We start from the raw sequence: 18,961 nt of genomic DNA, 5'->3' as shown, positions 1-18,961 counted from the left end.
GTTTCCAAGATGTCTCGGTGCTCTTATCGTATTGATATGTTGATTTCTTTCAAAGCTTCGTCCATTCTGTCTCAGAGACCTTTGTTAAACAAAGAGCCCGGGGAGGGGGGTTGATTCCAGTCCTTCCCGATATCTCTTCAGGCACATCCTTAGGTATGTCACGACTTGTATACTTTTGCAATGCGTACAACAAAACATTAAAACATACATTGTTGCTAGTTTATACAGGTATATTGTTAATTATTTTAACTTCTCCTCTTTGGATCCTTTATTACTCAGGTCTTATTTGTCCAGCACCAAAAATCAGTAGTTCTATTTCAGACAGCTGGACAGGAGCTGCAGTTTTGTACCTATGACTTCTACCTAATAACTACAAATTGCTTCACTTATATAATGAGATCTTGAAATAAAATATTCTTATCTTATTCTAAATGCAGAAACAACATTTGATTCCCACAGACCTGAGGCTGACTTCGAGCTGGAGCCAGAAGAAATTCAGCCAGGCCACCAGCCAGCCAAATTCATGTAGCCTAGCCAAGCTACACACACACACTGCTGGCAGCCAGACAGCTACTTGTGGGTTCAGACTTCCAGATATTCTCCCTGGAAGTCACAACGGCAGGGGCTGTGTGGCTTGGTATATTCAGAACACCTTGTCATCACTTTGCAAAGCAAGGAGTCTCTTCTGAGCAAGGGAGGCTCTCAGTTAACCCTGTGAGTTATGGGCACAGCAAGACATATGGCACCCTGAGCATTATCTCTCATCTTTCCTCAAACTGGCAAAAAAAACCATCAGCCATTTCTGGGAACAACACACCCAAATCCCCAGTATAGAATATGCTCACTAAGCAACCCCTGCTTGTACACTCCCAAGATCTAATCAGGTCATGCCTTGTTTGCCTTCAGAAATTTTCCAATGGTAGCCATTCATCTGTTACAGCCTTGGTCCTCAGCAGCCTCAGACAACAGATGAGACCGCTCTGGTTAGCTCTGATCACCTGCCCGTGCTCCCAACCTTGGGAATGTGCCCATGGGAGCAGAATGTCCTGTGTGACATTGGAAATAAAGGCTGAGAAAAGACACAGCTGCTGCTGGTGAACGTATCAGGGCATCAAGCACAGGCAGCAGAAAGAGCCACAGCACTGAAGGACAAAGAGAGGAGGAATGGATGGGGTTAAACTGACCATGGATAAGTGTAAGTAGACATTGCAGTTACCATCCATCACAAACAAGGTATTTCATAGAAAGCTCCAACTGGAATAACAAAAGCAAGAACAAATTCACCTTCTAAGATGAATCTTTTCTATAAATGGGAACGTGTGACATGGCAGGAGTGGGGGATTGTACCTGATTACACAAAGCTCCTTTCTCACTAAAACAGCTTTATTTGAGTAAAGGAACAGGTATGCGAATGTGTATACCTGCAGGTGCAGATATATCCATACAACAAAAGGGCATCTGTGGACACACAAATGTGGTTTTACATGCAGAGCACAGAAACAATATCAATTCCTCGGAGTTATACAGCTCTAGTAAATCAGAATCAGCAAAGGGACTTTCCTTGAAAGTATAGCAACTAGCATCGGCATGCAGCTCAGGTAAAGGAATGACATCACCCTGTATCTCAAAAGCATTACCTCATCTCCTAATCCAAGGAGTGAGTCACCCAGGCAGTCAGCTGCAAATCTCTTGGCACAGAAAATGTAGGTTACCACGATGCACTTACACATTCCTCTGATCTGTCAATGTAAATAGCTATTTGTTCAGCTTCACTGGTCAGCAATATGGCACATAATTGTTAAGTAGCTTGTCTTTCAGAAGTAACACTTAAAAAAAAAAAGAAGAAGAAAAAAAGCCCACATTAACTATCGAGCCCTAAACGAGACGCTGCTCTTTTTTTTGCTCATTAAAGAGTTTGAAGCTCAAGTTGTCCATTGGCTCAGCGCAGGCTGCTGCAGGCCTATCAGCAACGCGGGCTGCTCAATCTCCAAGCCGACGGGTGAGGTAATGCAGTTACTAAAAAGCCTTCACAAAAAAGCAAAAAGGCATAACGATCCGAAATGGCATACGCTACCAGGGAATTTGCTGTCTAGACTTTTTACTGGAAAGGAGGGCGCTGCAACAAGAGCTCCCATGCCAGGTTGAACCTGCGCAGGGTGAAAGCTGCTTGATTTATTGTAAGGATAAAAAAAAGTCGTGTATACAGAGATCAAAAAGCTTCCACGAGGTGTTGAACAGCAAGCGTGACATTCATTGCCATACCTAACCATCCTTACCATGTTAATCAAGGGTGTTCACATGCAGACATCTGAAAAAACACGATGCCAAAACAGTCAATACTGCTATCAGACGTGCTAGACTTCCCAGCAACTGCAAGGGAATAACTCATCAGAGGTAAAGTACCTTCCTTAGAATAAGAAGCAGAGTGCATTTGTTTTTCTAACACTTCAGCTTGTGGATTTCAAACCTCATTCTCATCATAAACTATCACTGCTGTAAGAGCTTCACTGCAGTTACTAATTAACTAAGCTACGTGATCTCAAATAAAGGTACCGATTCTTTGCCTCTGTGATTGCGTCTACAGCAAGATTACTGTAACAAACAAGATCAAAGCCAACATCAGGTGTGCTCTTAGAGCTACTTCAGTGAGAACTGTGCCTTTTAAACTCCTTTAAAATTCATCTGGGGAACATATTAAGAGACGATCTTAGCAAATTCATTATAAAGGCTGGAAACAAGAACCTACACAAATTGAGGAAAGAAAAAGCAATTGCCTCACATTCCATGTATAAAAAGAAACTGTAGGCACATACAGTAGGGATACCTCTAAACTAAGCTTCTACAGATTTTTAGGCCACACACAGGGCATGGCCTTACAATGCAACTAACTCAGGTTTGTCCAGAACTGATTTATTGTGTATCTTCTTGATATGCATGCTGGGAGGTATCTGCACAGATACACTGGTTTCTTTCTTTCTTTCTTCCAAGAGGAAAGCTTATTTCTGCTCCTCAGCTTGGATTTCAGGATGGTTGATGCACATTTTCCCTTCAGAATCTCTGCTGGTAACTGAAGCACTGGGTACACAAAGACAACAGCATTACTAACAGGTAAACCCTATTCAAACAGAAATACACGGGTGTGAAAGGACCAGCTAGAATAAGGACATGCCTTCCTTCAAACTTTCTTACTCAAACTACCTCTTTCTGCATAGCAGCTGTTTACAAAACACATACCTGTTCCTAACAGCATCCTATTAAATGGCATGCACGCTGAAAACATCTTCTAGACCAGCGCACTGAGAAAGATTGCACCTGAACTCGGATATATCAGTATTTGCTGCTGCAGCCTGTGGAGGCATCATCAGACCTTCCTGCTCTGAAGAAGCCAGCCTGTGTCCAAGCAGCACATCAGAGTAGTTGAGGAAATATGCTTCACCTCAATCAGATTGTGATACAGCGAAAAGGCACCCCAGCTTTGCATAGAATTAGTGAACATGTATGAATTTAAAACCTCAGGATGACTTTTATAATCGTGGCTCACCCAGAAACAGGAGTTCACAGGACCTGTGAAGTATCCAAATCTGCTCCCCTGTTTCTACCCATATTAAGAACCACCTGAAATTAGGCTTAATTTAATATTTAATAGATTTTTTTTTTTGCTTTCTCCACCTTCCTCTCCAATACCTGGTTGTGTCAGTTTCATCTTTCACTGGTTAGAAAAGATTGGGACAAAATATGGACTTCACTTTCAAGGCCCTGTGTTTCATGTATGATTAGTGCAGAGTAAAGCCACGGAGCAGAAACAACGCAATAATCCTGTGCCTGAATGAACTGTAGGGAAGCTGGAAACTCCTTTTCCAACCCCTCCCCCCCAAAGCAACAACTTTATTAAATGACTGTACTTAGTATCTCCAGCATAATTCTACACTTCAGATCTTAAAACCCGATCAAGTGTCAGGACCCTGGCAGCTTATAAAAGTGATTTGTACACTGAGCAGTGTTAACAGTAATATATGACAGCAGCAGAACAGCTTGAAAGTTAAAACACTCCTTGCCAGCACTAGGGGCATGGTATTGTGTTTGGCACAAGTCGACCATCAAAAGAATCATTGCTACTCTGTCCTCTGCCCTCCCTTGAGCAGCCATGCAGCGAAACAGGAACTGCAGCATGTTAACTAGGCTGCCTTGGCTTCAAAAGAGATCAGTTCTCCAACACTGTGTTGTGCAATCAGACCCCTCTTCTAAAGAGCAGCAAACTAAAATAACACTATTACTTTAATCACAGTCAAACAAGGCTTGGGATTTTGACTGCAGAGATGCCAGCCTGCTTTGCTGCTATGGTAACAGACTTTTAAAAACTGTTCTCCTTAATAATAAAAAACACACAGTGCTCTAAGAAAGATTTTATTTTGACATTATTCCATCCCCCTCTTTAACACGAAGCTTTATTAAAAAGAAAAGACTTCAGTAGTATTCTGGAAGTTCAGAGCGGTCCTTTCTAAAGCACGCTGGAGCTGATGTTACTGAGTCCAGCCCTGAGGTCACTGAAACCAACAGCATATAAAGGAAAAGGTCAGTGAGGAAAATGAAAATTACCCCAAACATCTTCCATCTAAAGAAGCGGGCACTGTATGGAAGCTCATTAGTCACTGTGTCAAAATTGGTATTGTTCCAATACTGGGATGTCTGAAGATGTTTTGACTCCCATTCCACATGCAGGATTATCATAGAATAGCCTGGGTTGAAAAGGACCACAGTGATCATCCAGTTCCAACCCCCTGCTGTGTGCAGGGTCACCAACCAGCAGACCAGACTGCCCAGAGCCACATCCAGCCTGGCCTTGAATGCCTCCAGGGATGGGGCATCCACAGCCTCCTTGGGCAACCTGTTCCAGTGTGTCACCACCCTCTAGGTGAAAAACCTCCTCCTAAGATCTAATCTAAACCTCCCCTGTTTCAGTTTAAAACCTTTCCCCCTTGTCCTATCACTATATGGGCTCCTACAGCATCAGTAGGAAGCTAAGCAAGATGCTTCACTAAAGAGATGGGAAACACAAGCAATAACACCAAGCCACATCACTTCAGCAGTCCAAGATTTAAGCTGATCTCCACCAGGCCAGCTGTACCTCTTCCCTGGCCCTACCTGGACAGGGTGGCCTTTTAGATAAGGACACAGAGTCCCAGGGTTGGGGAAAGACTGTCACAGAGCAATTCCTATGAGAAAAAGAGATCCCAATAAAGAGATCCCAAATGCATCCTCTTCCTTCAAGAACACAAAGGCTGTCGCGAAGTTAGAGGACAGGAAGCATGGAACTTGCAGCGATTCTGAGAGAAAGATTAACAAAGTTGCCTGTGCGTGGAGGGTAAAGTTCAGATGAAATCTGGAAATGGGATAGCAGCAGCTGTGCTGTTAGAAGAATGATCTGCTGAACTGCCTGAAGTACTTAATGCTTGAAACAAGCACTTCCTTTTACAGATAAAGTTACATGCCAGAAGTCTGAAAGCCACGTGGGGCAGAATAAATCACTGAGATACCTGGAGCCCAACTGCCCAAAATGCAACAAAGTCATTCATTCTGTTCTGAAATGAGCATCTGCCTAAGCATCACTAGAGCCAACCCATTTCAAAACAGAAAACGCTGGAGCTGCTTAACAGCCAATACAAAACATGCAGTGTACCATATGTAATTCAATTACAGGCTACTAAAAAGATAGCTAAACAGAGACAGCAAGATGATGATTAACGACCTACCCAAGATTTGCTGCAATACATTTTGACCACGTCTGTCAGCATAACAGATGAAAGTTGGCCATAACCATTAACCCGGAATGACTGTCAGAGGAAAAACTTTGCTGGCAGTGCTCAAGGAAGAGCATCACTTGTGAGAATTAGTACTGAGTGCTCTGATATCACACCAGCCACGATATCTTGTTAGTCCAGCTCCCCACGTGCCCTGTATTGGAAGCTGTTGCACCCCCTCAGACACTGTCACAGCACAAGTTAGAGACACACGTCAGCACTTTATCAGAGCTTCATCATTGCTAACTACTTGAAGCATCAGCAACAAAGCCACCAAGCTGCTGCTATAGGAAGCCCTTTGTTTTTCAATCGTACAAGTCATTAAACTCAGATTGTTGTCTTTGAAAATGCATTTATCAAAACAGCACAAGGCCACTAGTCTAAGCAACAGAACTACTTGTCACCCAACCAAAACACATGCTGCTGCAGCACATTAACCCCTTGTTTCGCTCAAGCGTCAATTAGCGATTCCCCTTAACACGTTCCTACAACAGCACAACTTCTAGCCATGCAGCTCCTTAAAAACTATTCGTTAACGATATTTTGTCCACTAAATATTAGTAAAATGACTGTCGGATGAATTTTAGTTTCACCCAGAAAGCAGTTAAAATCTGCACTCAGCAAGCAGGTGGCAAGGCTGCAAAGCATTCATGGCTTTATTGCCAAGTGCACCTTGCATGCTGCCAGCAAAATAAAAAGAACTGTCTGGGTCATCAGTAATCATAATACATCCGTGTAGTTAAAGAGCAGTCACATCTATTCTCTTCTTGTAAAACACAGGCTCCACTCCCCTTGATAGCCCTAATAAGCCTTTTCTGGCTCAATTGCAATTAGAATTTATCTTCCTTTGAAGTACAATTCTGGACACTCACTTCTCATTCATTATGAGCTTTTCCAGGACCATTTAAGACTCTAATATCTCTCTCTGCCCTCAAGCAGCACAGGATCGCATTTCCTTCCCCTGCAGAGGAATAGAGATGGCAGCTGATAACCTGACACAGGACCTCTTACCACACAATATTCGGTTATAAACCAGTCACCTCTAGCCCTCATCAACATTGTCGTTATCAATCCCCACATCTTGTGTTTCATTCAGTACAGTTTAATTCCATTTCTATTACAGACAAGACATATGATGGAGAACTGGCTTATGCCTTCCTCCAGAGGAATGATACCTCCAGCAACTGGAGCATGTGGCGGTCCTGTATCTACCCTGGTAGTATACAAAAATAAGGACATGAGGAACTCTACTAATATGCACATCCAGACAATTAAAAGTATATCACTTCACCTGTCAGGAAATAGGACTTCTCCAAGTTACTTGCCTGAGTAACGAGTCAATTGATTTACACACTCTGTCTACTTGAACTGAGTGGCAATCTGGGGCTTTGCACCTGGCTGCAACATGAAACAGCTGGAAAACAATTTTGCAGCATCACTAGAAGTTTTAAACATTTTTATTCTTCCCTTTCTGGAGTAAAGTTTGGCTTCTGGGAGTTTTTCTCTCATACTCTGAAGCACAAAAGGACCAACTTCTTCTCTGTGGATGGTAGACAGACCTCACTACACAGCATTTGCTCCTGCAAGCAGCCTGAACTGCGCACAAAGCCAAGTGCTAAGCAGAACAGATTGCTTCTGTTGCTGACGTGTCCTGTGCCAGATGTTTTAAAATGCACAAATACATTAAAAGTTAAGGTTAACCCTAGCGAGCCAGGCAGAGCAACTTGCTTGTAAGCAAAAAGCCAGAGCCAAGACAGCCATTTTCTCAGTGTTCTGTGCAGACTGAAACATATCTCCTTTTATTCTACCCAGTGACTGCTAGGAGCATCAGGAAGGATCTGTACAGGTTTGATAGAAATTCAGAATATTCAGCACTGTAGTCAAAAGCTGCTATAATAACCCTTTAAGTGAAAGCACTCGAACAAACATGACTGCATGACTGACAGCCTGAAGTATTCCCCACCCATACCCAAAAAGCACATCTCAGCTTTTCATTGGATGATATTTACAGACAGTGACTTAATTGAAAACTAACTAAACTAGAAAACGACGGGCCAAACAAAAAAACCTCATTTTAATTCAGGTTAATAAAATGCTGCTGCAGGGGTGCTGTAAGTGATGGGTGTGATTTTCCTGCAGCTGATGTCACAAGGTTTCTCTTTCAAAGAGACAGTTAAATTATTCACCCACCCCCAACCTCTGTGAGGGCACACAGAAGAGAATCCAGACATCACAAGCCAGGATCCCAGAGGGCAGCTGACCTCTTGACTTGCTCTGACCGGCTGCACTGTAGGTTTGGCAGTTTCTTCTGTAAGAGGCCAAAAGATGAGTGAGGCTGAATCTTCTCCCATGTTCTTAAAGCAACCCAGGATAACTCACATCCCTTCTCTGTCCAGAACTGGGTGCAGCAGATGCTTTATCCAATGTGCAGCAAGGTCCAGGCAGTTGGCACCTGAAAGCAGCTGCTTTTACAGCAAAAATCCTCATTTCTTTCCTTTTGGAGAACCAAAGCATTGAAAATTCTACGGTGTTTATGACACAGTTCAAGCAAATAATAATAATAATAATATTCCCAAAACATTTCTATTGCACATTAAATCCTGTTACCAGCAGAGCTTTGGAGACCTTGAAATTGTTCCACAACTGCCTGCTCTAAGCAGCAGCCTGGTCTTCTCCAAAGGAGAAAAAAGGAGCAAACTGCTGAGGATATCTATAGACCCACTTCGCATACAATACAAATAGCTTCGTACTGACTTCAGTATAAAACTTCTCTCGAATCTCTGCTTTTCTTTGCAGGAATTCCCAGGCCATCCTTCGAAAACAAAACAAAACCAAACCTGCCACTTTTAGGTCCAAAAAAAGATCTCACAGTTCCTTGAGTTTGTAGCAAGTCTTATTTTGTGTGGTTACACCATGAACTTTTAGTGATAAGAGTGTTGATGAGTATCGCTATCATATATAAACCCATCACTTCTTTTTTTCCAGTGTATGGTGGCATGTTTATACTCCTATAGTGTTGTGTTCATGGACTAAAATGCTTTTTGTTCCATAATCCCAAGTGGGATTAGTCTGTAACAACAGAATTATGACCAAGGCAGTTATTTTTATTGAGTATATTCCCATATACCTGGACCACAGAAAGTACAATTGGTGCCACTCTGCCGGGCTGAACTCCCTGCAATATTCCTGACAGCAAAGAAAAAACAAGTCAGTCATGAATCTTTAAGCTGTTACTCTCACATCATCACAATGGAGTATGCTACTTATTTTTTCTTAACACACCAGAAGAAAAGCTACCAGCTTTTCCACAGATGATCCACCTTTCAGCCTGCCTCCTACCACTCCTTCTCCAGCCTCCCCTTGTCACGCTCACCTCTACCAGCTGGTCATTTGAATATGCTGCCAAGCTTACACTAATTCACCTTGTGTAATAGGTAACACATGAAAGAAAGACAGAATCCCATTAAGCAATTCAGTATGAAGCTATGCAAATAAGAGAACACATTGCCCTTGTTAGTACATGACAACAGTCTCATAACAATGTGTTATAAACCACTTCCATTGCTTGAGAGGCAGCTCTAATTTTAACAGGTCAACGCTCCAAAATGTATTCTAACTACAGATGGTGTATTCAGTAAAAAGTTTAAGGAGTAAATGTTTTTCATTCCAAGTAAGTTCACTTGTGGAAAAGGTAAGCTTCAATCACTTCACCATGAACTTCAGCAAGCAATCTTTAGGGGCAGGTAATGACAGGTCTTGATGGCGCAATACGCAGCTTTGAGAGAAGGGCTTCTCATTTTAGCAGTGGCTAAGGAAACAAAGTGCTGAAGTCTTGATGCATGGGGCTGAAAAGCAACCTCATACTCTTTCAGCATTGGCACACTGACCATAATTGTGTACATTGGAACTTTGAGACAGGAAGAATTTTGCTATTTTAGTTACCCAGACAAACAATCAGTAGTTCAGCAGACTTGCCTTTCTAATGGATCTGTTCACATGACAAATGATGAACAACTCTTTTTGTCAGCGTCTTAAGAAGTAGTTTGAAGATCTGAAGTGTTTGACAGAGCTGCTGGAACATTTGAAATCTTACTCTCTCGCTTTCCTAATTAACACACGAGCTCCAAATAGACAAGTTAACACTTTGCAATTAGGCAAAGGCAGTAACTACAGTTTTATTAAACAATATAAGTTTGAATTCTTCATGTCTTTTCTTAAAGCACGTTTAGAAATGGATTTGATCCTTTGGCAGCAGGACTTGGAATTCATTGTGCTCTCACCCAAAATAGATGAAAAGTTTTAGAAGAGTCAAAAAGAACCAAGACACAGCAGCACACACTCTCCTCCTTCGGAAACAACACAGTAACACTCCAAATGTAATGCAAAAGGAACTTGCCAACTGCCGTTCCTAGCAAGATGTAGATAAACAATGTACATAATTATGCTATATTACGTGGAGAGTAATACTGTGGTAGTAAACGGAGAGAACTTTCTACCTCCAAAATGTTGGAAGAGGAAGAAAAAGCCTCAGTAATTACTTTGAGTAAAACATGCCACGTGCCCAATCAGAGCAGAAACACTCAAGTGGAGAGAAGACAAACCCTGAGACCTCAGGTAATTTAATATACATAGAGACGTCCCAACAACACTAATGAGGCCAACTATTCCATCAAATAGTCCCAAGATTCACTATGAAATCTTTCACCTGAATACTGATGCTTAAATACTGAAACATTTTAGTGTAGCTAACGTGGAACGTTCATTACTTAAGTTTTCAGTAAGCTTTGTGTCTTTACAAAAGGGTAAAGATAAAGGCCTTTTAAGGCCTACATTCATAATTCTTAACAGCTTCTAAAAGGTCAGAATGAGCTTTTACTTACATTTATCAGTTATCCCCCAAAGGTCAGCATGTTAACTGCCAAAAGCCATCAGAGTCATTGGCCATAGAAATAGAAATGCAACAGTTTGAAAGCCCATCTGAACATACCCCATATATGTAACAACACTCAAACTGTAATTTAGGGATTCCCATAACTTACTAACTTGTAGTCAGAGAAATGAGCTAAATAGTGCATGAACAAAGTACAATTCCTGCTGTTCAGGCATCAACATTCAGTTTCTGAAGCCCAAGATCAAAACTCTGACCAGTTTAGTCACAAAAATAGAGATTTGTAAGAAAACTCATGCATTAATACATGCCAGAATTCCTAGTTTCTTTGTATATCTTGAACGTGGACTCACATCTTAGTTTGTAATGAAAACTGATTTTCTTCATATTGGTTACAAATGTTTGTTTTATACGTGGTTGGTTGTTCTATTTCTGTTCCTAATCTGAAACTGTTCACAGCAACTGGGATCAGGCCAACGTTTCAAGTTCCTAGTACAAAAGATACTCGTGAAGGATGACAGTTCCTAATGGATACCCTCTTCTTTACTGAGCTCATTATAGCCTTCACATTCCTTTCAGTTCTGCTGTAGAACACATTTCTGAAGCAGTTCTTCTTTCCCACAGTGTTTCTTTTACAAAAGGACATAAACACAAAAATATACCTGAACAAGCATCAAAAGACTGCATCTGGGAATAAAACTCTAAGAAACAAGGAAACACGGGTCAGCATTCACTTCAGCTTTGCAATCAGTCTGGGATACTTATTACTAGCTCTTACCCATCAACATCATCCAACCAAATCTTTCAACAGAGGTCATGCAGTTGTCACAAGGAGCCACAACAACCACACTCATGCAGTCTGAATAATCCTCATTCAACTTTCATTCTTTGCTGCTCATCGCATAGAAGTACGGTCTAGGACTGGTTATCAATTTCAACCATCTGTGGCAGTGAAGGACCACGCAGTTTGCCAGCACCACAAACCACTTCACAGTTGGTGTTTTTACTCCTTCTAATTCTAGGAGAGCTCAGTATCAACTCATGGATCATTTCATCAATGTAGGAAGAAGAAATAAGAAGCAAGAAAACCTCATCTGATTTCTAGCTTAAGTGAATTCAAAACCAGTGGAAATACAACCCACAGATGGAGGAAATGGCCCCAAACAAGAAATTTAACTCCCTAAATTTCCTTGTTACAGCTTATCTGCAAGACATGATGCAACCTTTCCCCATTAAGTCCTTCAGGGTGACCTTCAGTGCTCCATTTCATTGCTAATACATTCTATTTCATTGCTAATACATTCTATTTCATAGGCAGCCTGCTTATCTAGTGTAAGAAACAATCTTTTGTTCATTTGTTAAGTCACAAGGACTTTTGCTTTTGTTGAGAGGGAAAAAAAAATGACAGTACTTGCCAAAACATACTCTAGTAATACAAAGCAGATGATCTTTCTGTTCCATTCAAATTTCAAGTAACTTGTTCCCAGCACACAATTCCCAAACCCAGTTACATCATCTAGTTTGATAGTTACCAACCCTGCCAATAGTAGGACCCACTCAAGTTTGAAACAGCAACATGATGTAAGGCTCGTAAAAATAAGTTTGAGACCAGCTGTCAAACTTTGCCCATGCTAATTTTGCCGCATTATTTAATAGATATTAAACAATGAAGAAATGGCATTCAATTTATTACTGACAATTCTGTTTCAGAAGACAGTCAGGAGAAAGATTGAGCCTTACCTCTGGTTTACTGAGGCTGGATGACACCAAAGAACCCGATCCCACATCCAGGTCCCACTGTTTTCTTCCACTATTCTCAGGATCCAGGGCAGCAATGCGTCCATCCAAAGTGCTGATAATTACTAGAGATCTGCAAGTGGAAACATCCAGAGTCAAAACCCCAGCAACAGGTAGCTGATCAGTTAGATGTTTTCTACAGCTGGAATCACACTGCACTGACTATAAACCTATGCTGACATGTACCACAAAATAGCATTTGATTTGATAGTTCTACCCTGACCAACAAGAAGAGAAAATATAAGTGTGTTGCTAAATATCAAGCTAATTTATATGCTATAAGATACTCTCATAGTTCATTTCAAAGGGACATAGGTGATTTCTTGGTCCCACATGCATGTGATACCACAACAATACTGGATATCAAAGTAGTTATGAACTGTATAGATCCAATTGATTTCACAGAGAACTTCAACATGTCATAGAGTCATAGAATGGCCTGGGTTGAAAAGGACCACAGCAATCATACAGTTTCAAACCCCTTGCTATGTGCAGGGTCACCAACCAGCAGACCAGGCTGCCCAGAGCCACATCCAGCCTGGCCTTGAATGCCTGCAGGGATGGGGCATCCACAGCCTCCTTGGGCAACCTGTTCCAGTGCATCACCACCCTCTGGGTGAAAAACTTCCTTCTAATATCCAACCTAAACCTTCCCTGTCTCAGTTTAAAACCATTCCCCCTTGTCCTATCACTCTCCACCCTCATAAATAGCTATTCTCCCTCCTGTTTAAATGCTCCCTTTAAGTACAGGAAGGTCACAATGAGGTCTCCCTGGAGCCTTCTCTTCCCCAAGCTAAACAAGCCCAGTTCCCTCAACCTTTCTTCATCCTTTCAAATCAAACAAAATCAGTAACGATAAATCAAGTAAATCATTGTGCCCCCAAAAAAGTTAAGCCACAACTCAGTTTTCAGTGCTTCTGGATGGAAATCCTGGAGGAGATTTATGCATCCTAAAACAAAGAAGTCTCACCCAAGAGAAACACACAATGCTAGAAACCTCCAGCCACTACAGGAGCAAAGCAAGCAAAATTGACTTATGCCACTTAAGCTTGAAGTAGCCTATCTGGAAATGCATGACAACAGCAAGCCAGCTGCTGGTTTCTACAGAGCCTGAAGCTTATCGATTCTCCTACATTGTAGTGCAATTAGAACAAGCAATCCTGATCAGGCCAGAATTCAAGCATTAATTAAAAACAAACCAAATACATACATACGCCAATAGAATTCATAGGTAACAAATGTCCAGAGACAAAGCAATGATGAAGCAGATTTGAACTTTTATTTCCTTAAAACTTGTTGTGCTCTGACCAGAAGAAGCCAGGGATGCGTAGGCAGGTTTGGCTTGCTGTGAGCTCACCGACTGTCAAAGGCAGTGGGAGTAGGGTCTGATCTCTTTACAGTGTGTACTGAGGGTGGCAGGATTGAGTGACCCAGAAGGACTTTTTATAGACATTGATTTCAATGAGAATGAGGAACTGTGCAAATAAACCTGATAGGCAGATTGGAACATGGTTGGGAGGGGGCAGGAGGGGGGTGGAAATGCTCACACAGGTGAGCAAGGAACAACTAAATACATCTTTGACCTGTAGCAAAAAATAATTGCAGCCCTTATTTCCAAAGGCAGCCAAGCAATACATTCCTCCATAAGCTTCTTAAGGAAAAGTGTCAGATGTGCAAATATTTGAACAGTGGAATATGTGTGTTTTTACAAACCGAGTACACATAATTATTCCAACCATGAAGAAATCAAGATCGGGTTAATAATAAACTGGACCGCAGGAGGCTGTTCTCATGCATGGTAAACACGTGCCTTAAGGGCCTTGGATGCACATTGAACAGAATCCGATTGTTTTACTGTAAAACAGCTCATCTGAAGCTCTCTGGCACTGCATAAAGGTATTACTCCAAGTGGACCCATTTCAATCTTACGTTGGTCCAGCGGAGAAGTTGGTTATGAAAGGAAAGCTGGAGTGGAGATCATCTCAGCAGGTAGAAAAGACAGATTCTAACATCACAGGGTGATCTGCCTCCTTCCCAGCTCATTTTTCTTTATCTAATTCTTCCCGCTTCCATTAACCCCGAGTAAGGAATATTTTATGCCTGTTTCTTTTCACATGGTCTCTTCTCACCAGATGCAAATATCAGCCTTCCCCCAAGAGCCCTCATTACTGAAGCCTTGCCACCCGACGTGGCAGGTTTTGACTTTGTACCCACGCCATCATCTCAGATAAATCCCAACGTAACTGCACTTCAGTTTTAAGTTCAGCACATTAAAAATGAAAGTTTTTGTTGCCTTCAGAGGGAATTTCTGCACCAACAACACACACCTTTTGATTAACCTGCTTCAGTCCACAGCTACTGTATACCCTAATAGCCCTCGACACCTTCTGGGTGCTTCAGCACTCTTTATTCCATCAGCTAACAGTTGGAAAATGGACTTTGTTTCCCAAACACCACCTGCTGAACAAACATTGTGATGAGACAGGACCAGGACCAACCCATCTCTATCCCTGGCCCCATCTTCACTTTGCTTTTCAACAGCAAAAAGACACACTAATGATTCCTAGCTCTTGTAGCAAAATCCTCCGTTACTGCCTCTTTCTAGACATTCAAATAGACGCCTATTCTCTCCATCTCTGATCAACTCCAGTGACTTAAAGTCCTGCCACTTGAACTCTAATTGGTTTAGTATTTCTGATTCATCTACACGTGCCCCGTTTACACTGATGCTGTCCTTATAAACTTGGAAAACCTGGCAGGGAGGAAGTACATCTCCTTTCTCTGTGAGATTCCATTGCTTGTTGCTTTGAGTACTGAAAGCAAGAAGTGGTGACAAGATTTTTTTCCCCAACTTGCAGGTGCTCCGATTAAGGAGTAGATAAACAGTCTGACAACACTGACTTCGGTGGCTACTTCAAGAGACTGCTTCACTCAGAGCTTAGAAACGGGTAAGCCACTTCCTTTCTGTCACCTCACCGTGCCATCCTATGCTTACTGTAGCATATAATGCCAAATACATCGGTAGAACAGAAGAAAACGAAACTTTAGGTTCAAACGACTGAGTTTTACTCATCTTTTTTACAAGCTGCTGCTGGTTGCAGTTAGAGCGCTCAGTCACTGACATGAAGTTGAAATTGAATTAGGGCATTATTAAGGTTGGAACAGACCTCTAAGATCATCTAATGCAACCCCAACCCACCCCCATGCCCACAATCATGTTCCTCAGTTCCACATCTCCGCAGTTCTTGAACATCTCTAAGCAATGATGACCCCATCACCTCCCTGGGCAGCCTGTGCAAATGCATTTCAGCTCTTTCTGAGAAGAGTTTTATCCTAATATCCAACCTGAAATAACAGCATTCTTGATTCCAGCACGCATCAACCAGGCTCCTGATTAACAAACGTCAGTAAAAAGACAATTGTGTACTTTTCCCTTGTCTCCAGCTACAGCTCCACAGCACATTATGAACCAGGTAATGGAGGAGGAGGAAACCCCTGCTGGGTCCAGCAGAAGGACTAAGACAAAAGACAAGTATAACAGTGCGTACAAAGATATCTAACCACAGCAGCCAATAGTCTGCACTAACACTATATTGTCAGATTTCGCTTTCCAACATGATATGTAAAAATACTTCCCCATCAAACACACCGCAGCCAGAATTAGTCTCTGCAATTAACTGCACACCTATTTTCTTACCATTTCCTCTCCTCTCTCACTAATTTGTTATTAAAGGGCAGTTACAACTTTCCCCCTCAAAACTACGCAACAGACTCTTAAAGAGTTTGTCATACATTTATAAAAGGGCTCTCTCGAGACTCATAACCACAGTGACAGCCCATAAAGAACGCAGCAGCTTTTGAGTTCTGCTGGCCTGAACTCAGCTCTGCTCTACTTCACCTAAGTGAGGTCTCATTTACCTACAATGAGAGGAAAGGGGCCAAGACATAAAGGGAAAACGCCAACAGGACAGAGGAGAACTGATTTGGCCTGTCCACACACTTCCACTGTACTACAGAATTGCAACTAGTCAAGTGAGTTATTTTGGTTAGTAAAAGAAAGGAGAACATATCATTGCTTAGGTACAATATTTACTACTACTCTCGCTTCAGTTGGAAAAAACACAATCCTAATTTTGGACTCCAAAGCCACCAACCATCATAGAATGGCCTGGGTTGAAAAGGACCTCAAAGATCATCCAGTTCCAACCCCCTGCTATTTGCAGGGTCACCAACCACCAGACCAGGCTGCCCAGAGCCACATCCAGCCTGGCCTTGAATGCCTGCAGGGATGGGGCATCCACAGCCTCCTTGGGCAACATGTTCCTGTGTGTCACCACCCTCTGGGTGAAAAACTTCCTCCTAATACCCAACCTAAACCTCCCCTGTCTCAACTTAAGACCATTCCCTCTTGTTCCATCGTATTTACTTGCTTCTAGGAAAGAGAAATTCCTCAAAACCACAGTGATATTAATTTGCCTACTGGGAAAACAGTTTAGAGTGGTTTTTATTTCAGCCTGTACTGACACTTCATTGCATTACAGGGATATTTTGTAGCCGAAGAACAATTCGCTGAGGGGAGCAGACATCTCACAAATACAGAGGAAAGAAAGAGGAAAAAATGCAGGCAAATACTACAGCCCCATCACTTGACGGCAGCAAATCTACTCCAATAAGCTGACCAACGAGAGAATCCCTACATTTAACCTAATTTAAAAGCTCCCGGCTTTTCATTTGTAGAACGGGTTCTCAAAGAAAGGAAGCATTAAGTCACGCCGTTTTTCCCTTTGACTCTCTGCGGTTTATCACCTCATCTGCTCTCAGCCAATTCCCAAACAGACAGAAAACGGCCCAGCAACGCTGCTTGACTCATTGATTCAAACCATCCCTCCGCCTGTGCTTACGAAGCGTCCCCCTTTTCCCCACGCTTCACTCTCAAAGTTGCCCATCGGGCAAACACGTCCCACGCGTTTCTCCTCCCTCCCAGCCCACAAAGGGACGGAGGGAAGAGCAGAAAGCGAACAAGCACGTCCACAACGCAAGGCCGGGCCGCGCTGCCCTCCCCCCGAGCTCACCCCCGGCCTCCTCACCCCACGCCGACCCCCGCCACGCAGCTCCAGGCCCCACCTGCCGCCGCTTCGAGCCTCCCCGCTGCCCTCCGCCTCCTGCTCGCCGAGCGGCGCGGCGGCCACGTCGTCCTCCACCGTCACATCGGCTGACCCGGCCGGCAAAGCGGCGGCGGCCGCCCCCAACCCGAAAGCGGCCTCCACCACCGCGGCATCGCCCTGCGGAGCTTCCTCAGCGCCCGCCGCCGTTCCCAACAAGAAGAGAACCGTGAGGGCGGCCAGAGCGCTGCGGCACCGCGGGCCCCGCATGGAGGGGCCCCGCCTGAAGGCAGCCGTTAGGGCATGAACGCTGCCAACGCCGCAAACGCCGCTGCGGAATGGGCGCCCCGCCCGCCCGCCACGTACCGGCACTGCCGCCGCCGCCGCCCGGCCCCTCACGGCGACGAGAGAGCCCATTGGTCCGCCGGCACGTCACTCCGCTCGCCGCTTCTCTTCCATTGGCGCAGCTGAGGGAGAGGGAGGGAGGAAGAGGTGTTTGTCAACAGAGCCGCCGGGCCAATCGGATTCACGCCGCTCTCTCCCCTCCCTGTCAACGAGCGGCCAATCGAAAGCGCATGATTCACCGAGCCGTTCGCTCATTGGTGGAGGCGGCGCGCCACATGTGTTGCTGACTGGAGAACCGGGCTGCGTAGCCCCGCCTCTTCCCAACGCCGGGTTGGAGACGTGGCTCTTTTACTGTGTCCGCTGGGCGGGGAAGCGGCGTGCGCAGCGTCGGGCGGGAACGGGGAGGAGGAACACGGAGGTTCTTCGCCTCCTCACAGGCTGCAGTTGTCCCTAGAAAACAGGGGAGCTTCATTGGTTACAGATGGGCCGAAGTGATTCACACACGTATCTCCTGCTCATACGTGTAGATAGAAACGTGCAGCGAACGCTTCTGCATCGTTATCGATGTTCAATAGGCCTGTAGGAGAGTGTCATGGGGTGTCTGCTGTGCAATGTAATCTAAAAGCCATTACTTTCAATGTATGGGATGTATTCAGATATCCTTAAGGCAAACTTCAATACAGCTGCACAATATTCTCTGCGTTAAAATAACACTCGTGTCAACGGACCCAAACTCGCTGCTTTTTTGCACAGCGTGACTCAGATGCGGAGTGACATAAGGGATCTATTTCAATCATATGACAAGAACTTCAACCGGCCGCTGATCTGCAAATCAAAGCTCGCACTTAATAGGAATGACGTTCTAACCCATCTCTGCCTGCTTTTCTCTAGCAAGTTGCTCTCAGTGCATCGAGGCCCGGCAGTGAAAGCTCAGCGTGCCACCTCGTGGCTGCCCTGCACCAAAGGCCATTAGTAGCCGTGATAGTTTATAGCCAGAAAACCTCAGAGCCTCAAGAAGACGCGTATAATGT

General features: G+C 43.7%; 1 protein-coding gene across 1 annotated transcript in view; it reads right to left on the bottom strand.

Annotated features, from left to right (window-relative positions):
• The window catches only part of EIF2AK3 (eukaryotic translation initiation factor 2 alpha kinase 3), a 38,803-nt gene extending 20,855 nt beyond the window's left edge, over positions 1-17,948 (bottom strand). The window contains exons 1-2 of the mRNA XM_072335462.1: positions 17,608-17,948; positions 12,427-12,556 (exon numbers count right to left, since the gene is read on the bottom strand). Of these exons, the coding sequence (XP_072191563.1) occupies positions 12,427-12,556; positions 17,608-17,855 (378 nt within the window). The 5' untranslated portion in view covers positions 17,856-17,948. The remainder of the gene's footprint in view (positions 1-12,426; positions 12,557-17,607) is intronic.
• Between the last annotated feature and the right edge of the window lie 1,013 nt (positions 17,949-18,961).

Source organism: Excalfactoria chinensis, chromosome 4, assembly GCF_039878825.1.
Source record: "Excalfactoria chinensis isolate bCotChi1 chromosome 4, bCotChi1.hap2, whole genome shotgun sequence".
Lineage (NCBI taxonomy): Eukaryota > Metazoa > Chordata > Aves > Galliformes > Phasianidae > Excalfactoria > Excalfactoria chinensis.
The sequence above is the reverse complement of the archived record's forward strand: the minus strand, read 5'-3'. Positions and strand labels throughout refer to the sequence as shown.